At 38.4% G+C, this 17841-nt stretch overlaps 1 protein-coding gene across 5 annotated transcripts in view; it reads left to right on the forward strand.

Annotated features, from left to right (window-relative positions):
* The window catches only part of LOC133663648 (delta and Notch-like epidermal growth factor-related receptor), a 130755-nt gene that overhangs the window by 5197 nt on the left and 107717 nt on the right, over positions 1-17841 (forward strand). For 2 of the 5 annotated variants that reach the window (XM_062068287.1, XM_062068286.1), the window contains 2 exons: positions 34-120; positions 253-553. In XM_062068287.1, coding sequence (XP_061924271.1) covers positions 293-553 — 261 coding nt within the window. In that variant the 5' untranslated portion in view covers positions 34-120; positions 253-292. Of the gene's footprint in view, positions 1-33; positions 121-209; positions 554-17841 lie in introns of those variants that run through there. The other 3 variants (XM_062068284.1, XM_062068288.1, XM_062068285.1) reach the window with 3 other exon arrangements.

Raw genomic sequence — 17841 nt, forward strand, 5'->3', positions numbered from 1 at the left:
TCTCAAAGTGAGGCCGTTATCTCCCTTCCTTAGAAAACCGCCTGCGATCAGAGGTTGCGCTCGATGAGAGGAGCATCTCTGTTCCTCTGCACGGTGTGTGAGCCGTGCCTCGGAGAGAGAGTGAGTATGGAGGGGGGTGGAGTTTGCGTGTGTCGTCACGGTGACACACACCCTCTCTCTCTCTCACTGTATCCCCCCCCCTGAATCAGTCTTCTTTTCTCTGCTGCCTGCCTGACATCCTGCCTCCACCAGAGAAACCCACCGAGCAAACACTTCACAGGAGAGCATCAGGATGAGCGTCACACCTCCACTGTTCCTCCTGCTCCTGAGCTGCGGCGTCCGGGCCGTCCCCTCCCCGTTCCAGCTGGCCCCGGACACGCCGGCACCGGCGGAGCCCACGCCAACCCAGGCCGCACCCGGGCTGCACCCCTGCGAGGGGCGACCCTGCCTCAACGGGGGGCTGTGCCTGGCTCTTCCCTCCCCGGGCAGAGCAGAGGACACCTGGGAGTACACCTGCACGTGCAGTCAGGGCTTCACCGGACGCAACTGCGAGGTGAGTCCCCAATGTCGTCACTTTATCGTAAAAAGCAGCGTTGTGTTAAATGCGGTCAAAAACTCTCTGTCTTGTATATCTTGTACTTTTGTGAAAGTAAAAAGCGTTGAAGTTTAGTCAAGTTACACGACAACATCACGCCCCCTTGCTGCTCTGTACAGACGAAAAAGTTCCACAAATGAAAATGTGTTATTTACTTCTAGTTAAAATGAATCCATTGTTGTATTTTAAGTGAGAAAGTGGTGCGCTCCATCCTTGCTTGGCGTGACGAGCGTGTGTCCTGCGTGTGTTGTATCATTAGTGTGTGCACCGCAGGAGGGTTATCTTCGTAGTGCGGAGCATGTGCCATCACGGAGACGTGGAGGCAAGGGCTGCGTTGCTGTGGCAACAGGAGGGGAGAGAGAGAGGCAGCACACATGCGACTGAATGTGCGTGTGTCTAAAAGCAGCTTGCGTTGTTTCAGTGGCTTGGAACTCTGATGTATAATGAAGCACCCATGCTGGCAAAGTTATAGTACATTTTGCACACCTGAATAGTCTATTGACATGTACGGCAATCATATTAAAACAGTTTTAAGTCGCTTTACTTTCCTCTTCTTTTTTACATTTACTTCGCAATTGAAAGTCTAAAGCAGGCATCAGAAACCCGCGGCTCCGGAGCCCCCTTGTTGTAGTTTTTTTTTATAAGTGTAGTGTGATAAATGAGCATTTTTTATAAGACTTCTATAATTTCCAAAGGTTTGTGAGGACATGAATGCGTACAGGCGCAGTCCTGACTGGTGATAGGTTGTTGTTTTGTGTGAAGGTGTGTGGTGAGAGTGACGTCTGCCCGAAAGACATGTTGCAGTGATTCTCAAACTGTATACGTGTACCAGGGCTCCATCTAGTACGGGGGTCGGCAACCCGCGGCTCTAGAGACACATACAGCTCTTTAGCGCCGGACTAGTGGCTCTCTGAGCTTTTTCAAAAGTGTATGAAAAATGGAAAAAGTTGAGGGAAAAAATATATTTTTTGTTTTGATATATTTTCTGTGGGAGGACAAACATGACACAAACCTTCCTAATTGTTAGTAATCCCACTGTTTGTTTATATTAAACATGTTTCCGTGATTAGAGACTATTTGGCGAGCGCCGTTTTGTCTAGAGATGTCCAATAATGGCTTTTTTGCCGATATCCGATATTCCGATATTGTCCAACTCTTAATTACCGATTACGATATCAACCGATACCGATATATACAGTCGTGTAATTGACACATTATTATGCCTAATTTTGTGGGGTACCCGGGGGGTGTATATTGTAGCGTCCCGGAAGAGTTAGTGCTGCAAGGGGTTCTGGGTATTTGTTCTGTTGTGTTTATGTTGTGTTACGGTGTGGATGTTCTCCCGAAATGTGTTTGTCATTCTTGTTTGGTGTGGGTTCACAGTGTGGCGCATATTTGTAACAGTGTTAAAGTTGTTTATACGGTCACCCTCAGTGGGATCTGTATGGCTGTTGACCAAGTATGCATTGCATTCACTTGTGTGCGTGAAAAGCCATAGATATTATGTGACTGGGCCGGCACGCAAAGGCAGTGCCTTTAAGGTTTATTGGCGCTCTGTACTTCTCCCTACGTCCGTGTACACAGTGGCGTTTTAAAAAGTCATACATATTACTTTTTGAAACCGATACCGATAATTTTGAAACCGACACCGATAATTTCCGATATTACATTTTAAAGCATTTATCGACTAATAATATCGGCAGTCCGACATTATCGGACATCTCTAGTTTTGTCCTACTAATTTTGGTGGTCCTTGAAGTCACCGTAGTTTGTTTACACTTACAACTTTCTAAGACGTGCTTTATGCCACTCCTTTGTCTCATTTTGTCCACCAAACTTTTAATGTTGGGCGTGAAGGTGAGCTTTGTTGATGTTATTGACTTGTGTGGAGGGCTAATCAGCATACTTGCCAACCTTGAGACCTCCAATATCGGGGGCGGGGGGGGGGGTGTAATTCATTAAGTATTCATTAAAAACAAGGCAGATTCTTTAACAATCATTATTAATATTTTGGCCACTGTGACTTTACACACAGTTTTAATAGTAACACTGTGTTTGAATAATTATGTAGGTGATTCTTTAGAAGATGGGAGCCCGCATACCAGTTTGACTATAATAACCCATTCACAGTCACCTTTTGATTGACAGGTGACATATTAGCCCAGGTCTACTGGGGTAGGCTCTAGTTTCCATGTAACCCTGAAGAAGAAACTAAAAACTGCACTAAGGTAGATGTTTTTTTACGCCAACATATCCTAGAGCAGGGTCAGCAACCTTTAACATCAAAATAGACATTTTGCTCCTCCACTACTATTGCCGCATAACTCAACAGTTATAAAGTTTTACAAGTTTTCATTGTTTTTAATTTTGCAGACAAAGAAATCTGTCCATCAGGATTGTGCAAAAATCTGAAATTTAATTCAATTCATTTGAAGAATTCAAATTTGAATTGAATTGCCTCCGCCTTACAGGATGTTGAATTACAATTCCTATGAATTCCTGATAAGTAGTAACAGGAATAATCGGTCGCATTTAACAAAGTTAAAGTTTTACTTAAGTTTTACACTAACATTCCACCATTTTCTGTCATTTAAAATCACAATATCCATGACTTTTAGGTTTATACCTACAAAAATGGCTAAAATGCTAGTATGTTAAGAATTAGCATGCTAATCCTTTTTGATTGATTGATTGAAACTTTTATTAGTAGATTGCACAGTACAGTACGTATTCCGTACAATTGACCACTAAATGGTAAGACCCGAATAAGTTTTTCAACTTGTTTAAGTCGGGGTCCACGTATATCAATCCATGCTAAGCAGTAGCCATGACTTTTTATTTTCTATCTATAAAGTTGGCTAAAACCTTATCATGTTAACACTCAACATGCTAGTCCCTGATAAGCATAAGCCATTACTTTTAGTTTTTTACCTACAAAATTGGCTAAAATGCTAGCATGCTAACGCTTAGCATGCTAATCCACTTCAAACCATATCCATGACTATTAATTTTACACATACAAAATAGGCCGAATGCATTCACTCATGTAAATACTGTATACATAATCAGGCATATTTGGTCACTGCATTACTGCAAGCTAAACGATGCTAAAATGCTATTTAGGCTAGCTGTATGTATATGTTGCATCATTATGCCTCATTTGTAGGTATATTTTAGCTCATTTAATTTATTTTAAGTCATCTTAATTTGATTTATATTTGCATGTCTCACGACACATTATCTGTATGTAATATTGGCTGCATTTCTGATAGTTGTGTACCGTTATAGACCACAGCAAACTTTACCCAGCTTGCAAAGATTGTAATAAATCTACTAGAAGAAGAAAGCTTGCCGTTTTCTTTAACTTGGACGCAGGGTGTACCCCGCCTTACGCCTGTGTGCAGCTGGGATAGGCTCCAGCACCCCCCGCGACCCCGTAAGGGACAAGCGGTAGAAAATTGATGAATGGACACATCTATCTATACCTTTGGCATTTCTAAGCCAGCAATTTCCAGGAGTTATCTCACCCTCTGAAAAGCCTCCATTGTACTAATGATTTTGAATGTTGTAAGAATGTGTAGAATAAATATTACATTTCAACATTTCTGTCAACAAAGATTTGCGTCAGCCTATGACACATAGTCATTTTGATAGTTGGCTAATATAGCTAATATAGACACTTATATCATGTCTTGTCTTTAAATTTTTTGCGGCTCCAGACAGATTTTATTTGTGTCTTTTCGGTCCAATATGGCTCTTTCATTATTTTGGGTTTGCCGACCCCTGCCCTAGTGGTACGCCAAAGAACCACGTAATTAAATATTGTAAAGACGTGACTAGAGCTGTTATCAAAGGTTTATCAGCCTTCAATGGAAGTCGTTACAATACGACGATTGTAAGCCGTAGTAGACGCCAAAATAAAGAAGACACAAACAGAACCGTCTTACTCCGTCATTTCTGTCACTGAACTCAACTGCATTTTGATATCTATTTTAGTGTGTTTATTTAACTTTTATGTCCAAATAATTCTTTTGGATTCGTTACGTAAGTTCAGTGCATTATTTTCCTATATTCAAACAGTGTTACCATTCAAACTGTGTGTAATTTAACAGCGGCCAAAAATACAAAATATATTTGTTAAATAAAACCTCTGCCTTGTTTTTTGATTAATATTTAGGCCTACTACACTACTGTATTTTATTGTTGGTCATTATGGTGGTACTTGGAAAGCAAAGAGTTTTGTGAGGTGGTACTTGGTGAAAGAAGTTAGAGAACCACTGTTCTAGAGTGTTCAAACTCAGCAGTGAACTAAGCATGAATATGTCCTAAAAAAAGACAACTCTGTATGGACAGCAGACCCACATTTTAATCAAAAAGATGTGAATCTGAATTGAGTTGGCAAACAGGAAGTACAATTGAAATTCCAATGGATAACTTAGGTGTATTCAATAATCATGCATACGTATTATACTTATTACAGCAACAATGTTTACTTGTAAAAAAAAAATCATTTAATTGTGTTAATGTTCAGTTAGCATGTTAACTGTGAGCATGTTAAGCTAATAATGTAGGGTATAAAACTTAAACTCATGGATATTGCTTAGCATTGATTAGCATGCTAAGTCAGAATCAGAATCTTTTTATTGCCATTGTCAGTGAGGGTTCATAAACTAGGAATTTTTTTTGGTGCAATGGTGTTACATTAAATAATAACTAGCAACACTAAGATAACTAAGAATTGAAAATAAAACAAGATGAATAAAATAATAATATAAATACAAATTATCTGGTCTATGTATACAGTATTTACATGAGTGAATGCATTCGGCCTATTTTGTATGTGTAAAATTAATAGTCATGGATATGGTTTGATGTGGATTAGCATGCTAAGCGTTAGCATGCTAGCATTTTAGCCAATTTTGTAGGTAAAAAACTAAAAGTAATGGCTTATGCTTATCAGGGACTAGCATGTTGAGTGTTAACATGATAAGGTTTTAGCCAACTTTATAGATAGAAAATAAAAAGTCATGGCTACTGCTTAGCATGGATTGATTTACGTGGACCCCGACTTAAACAAGTTGAAAAACTTATTCGGGTGTTACCATTTAGTGGTCAATTGTACGGAATATGTACTGTACTGTGCAATCTACTAATAAAAGTTTCAATCAATCAATCAAAAAAGATTAGCATGCTAATTGTTAACATACTAGCATTTTAGCCATTTTTGTAGGTATAAACCTAAAAGTCATGGGTATTGTGGTTTTAAATGACAGAAAATGGTGGAATGTTAGTGTAAAACTTAAGTAAAACTTTAACTTTGTTAAATGCGACCGATTATTCCTGTTACTACTTATCAGGAATTCATAGGAATTGTAATTCAACATCCTGTAAGGCGGAGGCAATTCAATTCAAATTTGAATTCTTCAAATTAATTGAATTACATTTCAGATTTTTGCACAATCCTGATGGACAGATTTCTTTGTCTGCAAAATTAAAAACAATGAAAACTTGTAAAACTTTATAACTGTTGAGTTATGCGGCAATAGTAGTGGAGGAGCAAAATGTTTATTTTGATGTTAAAGGTTGCTGACCCTGCTCTAGGATATGTTGGCGTAAAAAAACATCTACCTTAGTGCAGTTTTTAGTTTCTTCTTCAGGGTCACATGGAAACTAGAGCCTACCCCAGTAGACCTGGGCTAATATGTCACCTGTCAATCAAGAGGTGACTGTGAATGGGTTATTATAGTCAAACTGGTATGCGGGCTCCCATCTTCTAAAGAATCACCTACATAATTATTCAAACACAGTGTTACTATTAAAACTGTGTGTAAAGTCACAGTGGCCAAAATATTAATAATGATTGTTAAAGATCTGCCTTGTTTTTAATGAATACTTAGGCCTACTACGCTACTGTAGTTTAATGTTGGTCATTATGGTGGTAGTGTTTTCTGAGGTGATGCGTGGTGAAAAAAGTGTGAGAACCATTGGGTTTATCTACATGAAAGTTTTAAAGATGTGGACAATAATACTACCATTTACCATCTATATGCGCACGTTCCAACATATAATTGTCATAAAAGTCTCATCATGTAGCTGCTTTCCAAATTGTGTTATTCCGTATTGCTGCGTTTATGATAATGGGACTTTTGCTGCTCCTCAGCAGCAGTGAGCTCAGTAGTCAGCTGGCGTTATGAGTCATGCCGGGGCCAAAGAGAGAAAGAGTATGCTGCAGCATGACGAAAGGGAGGCTGCAAGGTGAATGGGTGAACTTCAGTCGAATCACCAACAGGTGGCAGGCATTAGGTCCTTGGATTACCTTGTGCTCATGCATGCTACTTTGTGTGCAGCCTTCCTGTATTCAGAACTGCAAAAAGGAGACGGTGATAGTCGTCCTGGTTTCCTTTCTCTAAATAGAAGCAGGCAGCTGCAAGTTGTACCTCTGCGGCCTGCTTCATTGCGTCACTGCACCACACAATTATGACGGCGTCACTTCCTGGGCGCCGGTGGGGGGAAACATTTGCATCTACGCATTCAAAGAACGCAGTTATTTGCTGTTGTGAAATCCTGAAACAAAATACAGTACGAAGGCGATTCATATAGCCCCATTCGTCGCGGTTTACCTGACACGTGAAACGTGACGAATTGGGGAGGGGGGGTGCATCTGTTTTAACTGCCAGACCGCAGTGGAGTGTTGAATTGGGCTGGGTATTGCTCTGGTGTATCGTCAAATTCGTAAGACGATGGCAGCCACTCAAGGAGCCCAAAGGCTGTTCGTCGCAATGGAAGGTTTGGGCCGGGCTGTGGGATCACAGACTGTGGCGATTTCTGAACTGAATCGCAAGTCGGATTACATCATGGAGAAGCTTGCTGAAAAGGAAAAATTGAATATGAGGGCCAGCATGGACGAATAGAACAGACAAGTCATTGTAATGTCTGCTCGCGGAAAACAAACATCCTAATCTACGATTTGACTCCCTCGAATGGCCTTGATGCTGTGAACAACAGGAACAGGCTCTTCTGAAAACACCCCCAAGGACACATCAATGATGGACGCTTTTGACCTCCTTCCCTCCTCAACGACACCTGAAGTCGAACTTTTGCTTGCATGCAGAACGGCCCCAGCCTATGAACATTACATCGACACACCCAAGACAATGGGCATACCCCCTTAGGAGCCCAGTCTAGATTGTATTTTTTTACTCATCTTCTTCCCCAGCGTTTTACCTTTTTCTTATCTTTTACGGGGCGCCTCGTGGCGACCCATCAGCGTTCCTGTTCTGTAACCCTCTACACTGTTTGTTTGTCTAATCTTGAATGGGTTTGTGCTGAAAACATAGTTTTGTTGTACTTCTGCAATGACAATAAAGTCCTATCCTATCCTATCCTGAATCTTAAAATATGTTTTGTGACAATTCCAACTTTGATCAGTTGTGACCAGAGTGGCGCTTTCCATCATTTTCAGCAGACTGCACTGCAAAATGATTAACCCCCTCCACCCGGGAACGGGGCCACAATGATCCCTTCCCTACTGTACATTCTGGTTTTATGGTTCTTTTTTTTCAACGGAGCTCACAGTCAACACAGACCTCAAGTTGAGCTCAAGGGGAATCATTGATTTTTTTCCTCCAGCTCTTCTTCCTCGCTCTCTCTTTCTCTCTCTCTGCTTATTCCTTCTCCATGGAAACTGGAGCAGCAGTCAATTGAGACTTTGCTAAATGACCTGATTGGAAGAGCACAGCGCTGGTTTGCACTCTCTGTCCTGTGCATGTGGAGCGGTTGAGTCAGGGAGGGGGACTCAAACCAACAAAGTTTGTCTTCACAAGCTGGTGAATACAGTTCCTTGAAAAATATGCCTCTCAAATAGTTTCAACTACTTCAGAAAACCTCTCCAAATGGTGTTTCAGTGATCTTTGAAGGAGTAGTGCTTGAATCTGTTGTACTTTTTCTTGGCTTTTGCTGCATAAACCCCCCTTGATCCGCCCAGGGATTGGACCAAGCCAAAACCCTGAGCTGGAAGCTCCTTGACCAGTATCAAGGAGTGGAAAGGGCATGGCGAATTTTCCAACAACGAAGCAGCCCTCCATCATGTAACTACCGTATTTCTTAGGTCTATTTCCATACAAAAGGCGCATTAAAGCCCCACTTACGATATTTCAGTTTTGGTTGATTTTAGCGGCGCCAGTTGACCAAAGTGGTAGTGTTTTGCCAGAAGAAGACCAAATTTCCTATGAGGACTAGCGAATATAGCGTTTCAGCCAGTGTTCCGTTCTCAGAGACCCAGAAATGGCAGCTGGTTTTCAATCTCACTCCTGTGTCGTTTGCGTCAGGGAGTGAAAATTGCATGGGGAAACGCAAGAAACAAGGACCTCCTACTCAGTCCTGATTGGTCAGAGCGCACAGCCCTCAGACCCATTTCTACTTTGCGTATTAAGAAAATAATCAAATAAAGTACGTTTCTTACAAGTATCCTCCCTGCAGGACGAGGAATAGCTAACCATGCTTCACTGCACTTCAATGCGTCACATTGTAAACAAACGCCAAGGGTGGATCTACACCTAACATTTGCTGTAATGATACAAAGTGCAGGAGCGTATCTAGTCGATACTACTATGATTACATTGACATTTTTTAACATAACAAAATCTTTTTTCTTTTTTTTTAAATGGAAATTATGTTTATAAACTCAGGAAATATGTCCCTGGACACATGACGACTTTCAATATGACCAATGTATGATCCTGTAACGACTTGGTATCGGATTGATACCCAAATTTGTGGTATCATCCAAAACTAATTGAAAGTATCAAGCAACAAAAGAAGACATGATTATTACATTTTAACTGAAGTGTAGATAGAACATGTTAAAAGAGAAAGTAAGCAGATATTAACAGTGAATTAAGTCATTCAATTTTTACCACTTGACAAAATAATAAGACGGAAAATGACACAATATGTTACTGCATATGTCAGCAGTTAAATTAGGAATAAATTAGATTATAATTAGAATTAGATTACAATGAGAAATAACGGCAATCAACATTATGATAACAGTACAAAATATTTTTATTTATTTATTTATTACAAATGATAAATAAATACAAATAAAAATAATTAATTGTTATTATTAATATAAGACTAAAATTAACTTTATTGATACCCTTGGGAAAATGTTACTCATATTGGTATACACTTTTCATCATCAACTGTTATCCATGCCTATTTATTCATTTTGAATAATCTATTTCATGTGCATACAGTGTTTCCCATAAACTGCCAAGATACCTGTGGCGGTCGGGGCGTAGCTATGGGCGTGGTCACCATGACATCATCGAGTAATTTGCATAATTTATTACAATGATATGATTTTCTCTAAAAAGGCTCAAAAAATTTATACTTACTAATTAATAATAACAGTTTTGTTTTAAACGTCCGTCCATCCATCCATTTTACAATATAATTACAACACTATGTACATATTTATAAACAGATTTGAACAATAAGTTATTCACTGAAATATATTTATTAATTGTGGTTCTTACAAAAAAATATCTTATAAAATATAGAAGCTAAAATGTCTCTTAAAGTTCTGCCCCTTTAATTAGTGCATACTAAATAATTTAACTTTAGCCTACTACTACAACCATATTATTTACCAGCAACATAAAGTGAAACAGAGGCAGAGGTGTCCTGCCACAGCCAGTAACAAATAAACAGAAAACAGTTCAATTCAATTCAATTATTTATTTATTTCGTACTTGGATGTGTACATTTCAACAACATTTCAACAATCTCACATACCTTACTGCATTCAATACACAGCCATGTCGAAAAGGAACAGGATGAAGAAAATCTTATATTTCCTGCCCCTTCGCACAAAAGAAACATTTTCTTGGTATTTCTTTGCCGGTAGTGCATTAGAACATCCAATGCAACAAATCAATACAAAACAATATATCACATATGCACACACAGGCACCCACACCCACACGCACCCACCCACCAGGGGCGTAGACTCTAGAGTAGTAAAAAAGGCTACAGGACATGTATGACCCAGTTGACAAGAAAAGTTATTGTAGCCTAAAAACTACAAGTTTGTACCCCTACCCAGTGCACACACTCATAGAAATTAATAGAACAAACAATCAATGAAAAGAATAAACAAGCAAGATAAGTTGAACAAAAAATAAATAAACAAAACAAAAACTGAAAAAATAAAGCAATCACTCAAACCAAACAAACTGAAAAAGAACAAGGCAATCATCCAAACCAAACAAACTGAAAAAGAATAAGGTAATCATTCAAACCAAACAAAACTGAATAGAACAAGGCTATCATAACAAGGTATCATTCAAACCAAACAAAGCTAAGAACAATGTGATCATTCAACCAAGGATCCATAGTGCATGTCGATAAAGAAAAAAAAAAAAAAAATGAAAGGAAAGCTAGACTATACAATACCTACAGTCATGTAGGATAATGTAAGCGTTGGTTTTTTTGTGTGTTTATTATTATTTTTATTTTTTATTTTTATTTTTTTCCCCTTATTTTTCCCTTTGCGTCCCTTTTGTCAGTGCTCATATAACATCATAGTTCTGTTTTTAAAGACTTTTTTTAATTGAAATGTGTTTTTACATTGCTTTATTTCATTATGGAGAGAGTTCCAGAGTTTTACTCCCACCACTGATGTACACATTTGTTTTGATGTTGTTCGTGCAAGCTGATGCTTAAAGTGCCCTTTCCTTCTTCCTTCTTTTTCTATTAAAGTGAAATTTTTTTGTAGATTTGTTGGTAGCTCTTGACTACTAGCCCTGAACATAACCAATAATGTCTGCTGCTCAACTAGTTCATAAAATTTGTAAAGTCCTGAGCTAATAAATAATCCATTTGTGTGCTCTCTATAACCTGTTTTGTGTATGATTCTGATCGCTCTCTTCTGAAGGAGGTACAGTGGCTTTGTGTTACTCTTATATGTACTACCCCATATTTCCACACAATAATTGATATAAGGCAGTACAAGTGCACAATACAGTGTACGCATTGCTTTATAATCTAATACATCTTTTACCTTATTTAATATAAATATACTTTTAGCCATCTTTTTTCTAACATGTGAGATATGCGATTTCCAACTAATATTATCATCTAAAATCACTCCCAAAAATCTAATCTCAGAGACTTTTTCAATGCTTGTTCCAGCTATTGACAGTACAATATTTTCAGGCTTTTTTCTCTTACTAAAAATCATGAACTTAGTTTTTTTCAAATTCAATGATAATTTGTTAACGTCAAACCATTTTTTGAGTTTGACCATTTCCTGTTCCATACTCTTTAGTAATTCATTTAAGTCATGTCCAGAGCTGTAAAAGTTGGTATCGTCAGCAAATAATACAAAATTGAGTAATTTTGACACATCACAGATATCATTTATGTATAAAATAAATAGTTTCGGTCCCAGAACAGACCCTTGTGGAATTCCACACTTAATACTCATATTTTCAGATGTATTAGCAGCATATTGTACATATTGTTGTCTGTTATTCAAGTAGCTATTTAACCAATCTAAAACTATTCCTCTCACACCGTATGAATGTAATTTGGATAAAAGGATAGAGTGATCGATTGTGTCAAACGCTTTCTTAAGGTCTATAAACACCCCTACTGTGTATTTCTTACTATCGGTGGCTGTTGTTATGTCCTCAATTATGTTCATCACAGCAGAGGCAGTAGATCTGTTTGAACGAAATCCATACTGGCTCTCGCTCAACAACTTGTTTTTTTCAATAAAATGGTCTAATTTTTGTACAAATATTTTTTCAAGCACCTTAGAGAATTGGGACAGAAGTGATACCGGTCTGTAATTAGTAAACATGTGCTTATCCCCATCTTTAAAGAGTGGAATAACCTTTGCTACCTTCATTCTATCTGGGAAGGTCCCTGTATTGAAAGAGAGATTGAAGATATAGCAGAGAGGCTCAATGATGCAGTCAATTGTCTTTTTTACAATTATCATATCTAACCCATCATCGTCTGTTGATGTTTTGTTCTTTAATTTATTTACAATTGTTATAATTTCATTTTCACTGACTTCTCCCAAAAACATTGACTTAAGTACTCTGCCTCCACCTCCCAACCCATTCTGAAATGACCCATCATCATGTTTTTCTATATTTTCTGCTAGTTTTGGACCTACGTTTACAAAAAATGAGTTAAACTCATTTGCCACTTCGTCCATATTTTTTATTATCTTTTCTTCTTTTACAAAGTGGTTTGGCGGGCTGATAGGTCCCGGTGTGCTTCCCATCACCTTTTTCAATATGTTCCATGTTCCTTTGATATTGGCTTTATTTTTTTCTAACAAGTTACTATAATAGTCTTTTTTGGCTTGTCTCATTATTGTTGTCAACCTGTTTTTATAAACCTTATATTTAATTTCAGTAGTGGTGGTAGATAGACACAGAGCTTCATCAAACATCTGATCCACTGAACAAAGAGCTCCAAAAATCTTGAACTTTAGACTGCCATCAGTTTTACTCCCTACCATGTTTTTCCTACTGCCTGCAGACTTTGCACCCTTTGTTAGGGCAATTAATTTTTCGGGGCTTCCGAAAAAAATATTGTAAGGCCTTATCGTAAGGAAAGTCCTTGGGGTCAGGTCAACTATACATCAACTATATGATTTGCCTGAGAAGCTGGACAGGACAAAAAACAAAAAAAACAAAAAAGCCGAAAAATCTATTTGTGGCGGACGTAATTCTTTCGTGGCGGGCCGCCACAAATAAATGAATGTGTGGGAAACACTGGCATGATTAGATCCCATGTTTTGTGCTGTTATTCGACAAGCCTCTGATGCTATGTTTTGGTTTTGCACTTGCTATCTTAACTTACAATGCTTATAGTTTATTCAACTCAGACAGAAAGAAGCAATCTCTATCGTTAAATGGTCACTGAATGATGCCCTTAGCAGGAGAACCTGTTGCTGTTTGTTTACACTGAACTGACTCAATGCTAATCTACTGATTGTAAGTGACACATATACTGTATGTTTAACTATTTTTGTTCATTGATTAACTTGTCACTAATACAATCAAACTCAGTTATTTTGTCTTACCTTTGCATGTAAAGCTCGGTGACGATCTCGCAAATGCTGCACCATATTAGACCCTTTAGCCGCAACCTTCTTTTGGCAGGTTTTGCAAGTGGGTGAGGCATTGTCTTAAACGACTCTTTGGTCATTTTTTTAGTATCCGAAATATACTCACACTGCCGATTTCAGCTTTTTTGTGGGTGGAAAACGCCCACTTCTTTATAGCGTGTTTTCATTCCAAGCAGGTTGTGCCGAAAATAACGTACAGTACCAGAAAAATGTCCATTTATAGTTTGTTTTTAATCACAGTTAATTGTTTCATTCCTAGTCACAGTAGGTTGGGTGATTAGTCTGTGTTTATACATTATTAATGTGATATTTTTTTGTGATAGATTACATGCATTAATGCCTTGACAGCCTAAATTAAAAACATCTTTCCATTACAATTTTTCCACAAAGAGAACAAATATCACCAAAAAATCTATTCTGTAAAACTATTCACATATACTGATCTTGATTTGGGTGTCAAATAATATCAGACTGATTTAGAACTCTGTAGCAGATGTGGAGAATATAAAAGTAACACTTAGTTTGACAATGTTTTGGTTAGTTAGGATGAAGTGTGTTATTTTGCCGTTAGGCAGCTGGCTTGTCTCAGTGAAAAATGTGTGCCTACTTCTGTCAAGCCAGTCTTGGAGTAAACAAGCACTGGAGCTGTACCTTCATCCTAATTGTGAACGTGTGTGTGCGTGTGTGTGTGTGAGAGAGAGGTGTGCATACAGTAGAGCTTGGGCTGTGTGCAATTAAGTGAAGCATCACAAGCCTGTAGTCTCTTGGAACCTCCTCACTTGTTAGTGGAAGAAGATTGATACTGTACACTCTGTGGGACCCATTTACTCTTTACAACAATGGAACGTCACTTTACTGTACTCTCACTTTATCTTGTTAGTCAATTTAGAAAACATTTTACACATTGCATAGCATGCGGTTTAGTCCGATTATGATTTCAAGGAATAAACTTGTGAAAAACACAGAATTACTGCGAATAAGTGCATTTGGTATTTGGGACAATTTCATATTATAAGTTGGCGTTTTTGGAGTCATTCGTGGCCAATGGCTTGGAGTACAAAGCTGCTTTTGCTGCTAAGCCAAGACCTAGAGTTAATAGCGGCGACTGCAGCAAACACAGTCTGATAAGAGGCAACAGTTTTGAAAGAAAATACCTTAAGGGGAAAGCAATTGGTGACAAAATGAGTAGTTTTCAATTTTTAACTTCATTGTTCATCTGGAGGCACAGGTTAAATGGTAAATGCTTTGACACCATTACCTTTTTTACCTACTGATGACGCAGCAGCAGGAGCAACTGGGGGTTCAGTATCTTCAACAAGTTCACAGGAGGACTGAGAATCGAACCCCTAACCTTCAGGTTAGAAGACAACCTCTCTGCTACCTGAGCCATGCTTCCCGATTTTTTGTGTGTAAAAAAATATACTTTGATATCTGCAATTGAATGTTGCCTTTTTTGGGGTAGGCATTTATTGCATCGTTTTATTACTGTCAGGGAAAATATATTTTTATTTATTCTATTTTTATCAATCAACAAGAGATGTGACGCCACTTGTTAAGGCAGTGTTTCTCAAATAGTGAGGCGGGCCCCCCGAGGGGGTTCGCGGTGCACATGTGACCTTGGGGAACAATTTTTTTTTGCCGTACCAGAATATGATGAAGTGTATGTAGCACTTGGCATCACTGTAACCACAGTGGGAGACGAGGAAAGGCTGGAGTTTTTATTTTATTTTTTTATGTTAATAAACTGTTATGCATAGGTATAGTTATAACAATTTTATAAATTAATTATACTATTTATAGTCACAGTGGAGAGTAGGTGAGGTTGCAAACTATTTTCTACTTCCAAGGGGGGTCCTAACAGAATATCATTGAGCAGCTCTGTGTTAAGGTGTTGTTGCTTACTGCAATGCAGATTCTTTTTGTATCATGTATTATTGAACCGCTAAATTAATTTCTTCTCACTGAATCTTGTGTAAATATAAATACATAAACATCGGTTTATCAGTTGTAAAGGTCTGGAAATGATCAGTTATTGGTTCAAATTTCCATTATTGTGCATCCCTGCTTCTTAGCTCCATGTCACTAGTTCTTTGATATTCAGAATCTGGAAATAAATCGTCCCCTATTGTTGTTGTACAGTATTTGTTTTTATCCAATATCTGTGTGTTATTAATAACCTTGGATGGATATGTCTTGCTTATAGTACAGTCACCATATTGGACATGACGCATGCCTCTAAGGGCGTACGTGCCGTGCATTTAAAATGAAGTGGGCCTAAATGCTCAAAATCTTCCTTATGAAGGTGAATTTTGACAGTTTTCATGTTGTATTTTCATAATTCCATCCACCTTGAATACCGGCTACAGTTCCCTGAGACTGTATCAGTAGCGTCCTGTTGGCTTGTTCTCAGATTCACAGCTTGTCTGTTCAGTTGATCTTCCAATATGTCGTTGAATGAAGCCGACCGGGAGACGAGCCAGTGCACTGTGGGATGCATGTGTGTGTACTGGTATGTTTCCCCAATATCTCTATGTCGCAGACAATAAATGCCAGCTTAATCCGCCAAATCCCTTCAGGAGTAGCAGAACGTCTCCAGCGGAGAGTGGAGTGACGAGTTGTCTTCAGCCTCGGGGTGTTGCTGCAGACACAGCGATTAGCTCGTATTAACATCTGTGCCTGTCTGGGAGGAAGACTCCTGGGGATTGTGTTGAAAATATACTTATAGAAAAATGCACGGGCAAAAAGCCAATATGGAGTTGTGTTTAAAGTAACATTAGCAGGAGTTGGAGGACAAAGCAGATTACATTAGAACACGGGTGTCAAACTAGTTTTAATTGAGGGCCACATGGCAGTTATGGCTGCCTTGTAACAGTGAATCATGTATAAATTGCCTCATTATATCACTAAACAATTATTTAATAGAAAATATAATTTATATGTACTTTGCAAAAAAAATCTGTAGATTTTACAGTAAAAAAACGGACAGCTCATTTGCCAAAATTTCACCATAATATGTGGTATGTTTTTTTTTTACAGCACAAAAATGGAAAAAAAGTACCACAGTTTTTACTATAAAATCTATGGTTGTTTTGAATGTGAGTGTGAATGTTGTCTGTCTATCTGTGTTGGCCCCTGCGATGAGGTGGCGATTTGTCCAGGGTGTACCCCGCCTTCCGCCTGACCCCGAACGGGACAAGCGGTAGAACATGGATGGATGGATGTTTTCACGGTGTATTACTGTAAATCAGGAGTGCCCACACTTTTTCACCAGGTGAGCTACTTATCAAATGACCAAGTCGAGGTGATGATCTACCTCTATATATGTATATAATAGGGGTGTAACGGTACACAAAAATTTTGGTTCGGTACGTACCTCGGTTTAGAGGTCACGGTTCGGTTAATTTTTGGTACAGTAAGAAAACAACAACATTTTTCGGTTATTTATTTACCAAATTTGTAAAATCTTCCACCAAAAATATTTTTCTTAGTGGAATATTTGATGTGAAATAATCAGAACCTTGGATAGGTCAATAATTCATAATAACATTGATTTTGATTCAATATTATGTTTTGAGCAATGACAGTTTGAAAGAAAAAAAAACAGCTTTGTTTTATTAGTCAACATTGCAACTTTTTCTAAATTACATTTAACTTTTAATCTTTTTTATTTCACTTTTGTTATGTTTTTGTTTATATTAATAGTATTTTTAGAATGTGCCGTGGGCCTTTAAAACATTAGCTGTGGGCCGCAAATGGCCTTCAGGGCAGACTTTTGACACCCCTGCTATAAATAATAAAAAATTTAATCTGATAAATCTATGGATAAAAAGCAGAGCCTGGCGACGCATCCGCGTTTATCATAACTCTCTCGCTCTCTCTGTCTCTGCCCCTCCCTCACGAATGCTGCTGCGCACACAATTTGTTTTGTTTTTAACCTCTTCTTACCCTGAACGTACATTGAAAATACACGCAACCCTAACTCAAAATGCCGGACATTTGAGGCATTTAAGAAACTCCGCCCTGACAGCTCCGCAAAAGAGGACATGTCCGGTGAAAAGAGGACGTATGGTCAGTCTATCGTAGCCCGTTAGCT

The sequence above is a fragment of the Entelurus aequoreus genome, linkage group LG13, assembly GCF_033978785.1.
Source record: "Entelurus aequoreus isolate RoL-2023_Sb linkage group LG13, RoL_Eaeq_v1.1, whole genome shotgun sequence".
NCBI classification, from domain to species: Eukaryota; Metazoa; Chordata; class Actinopteri; order Syngnathiformes; family Syngnathidae; genus Entelurus; species Entelurus aequoreus.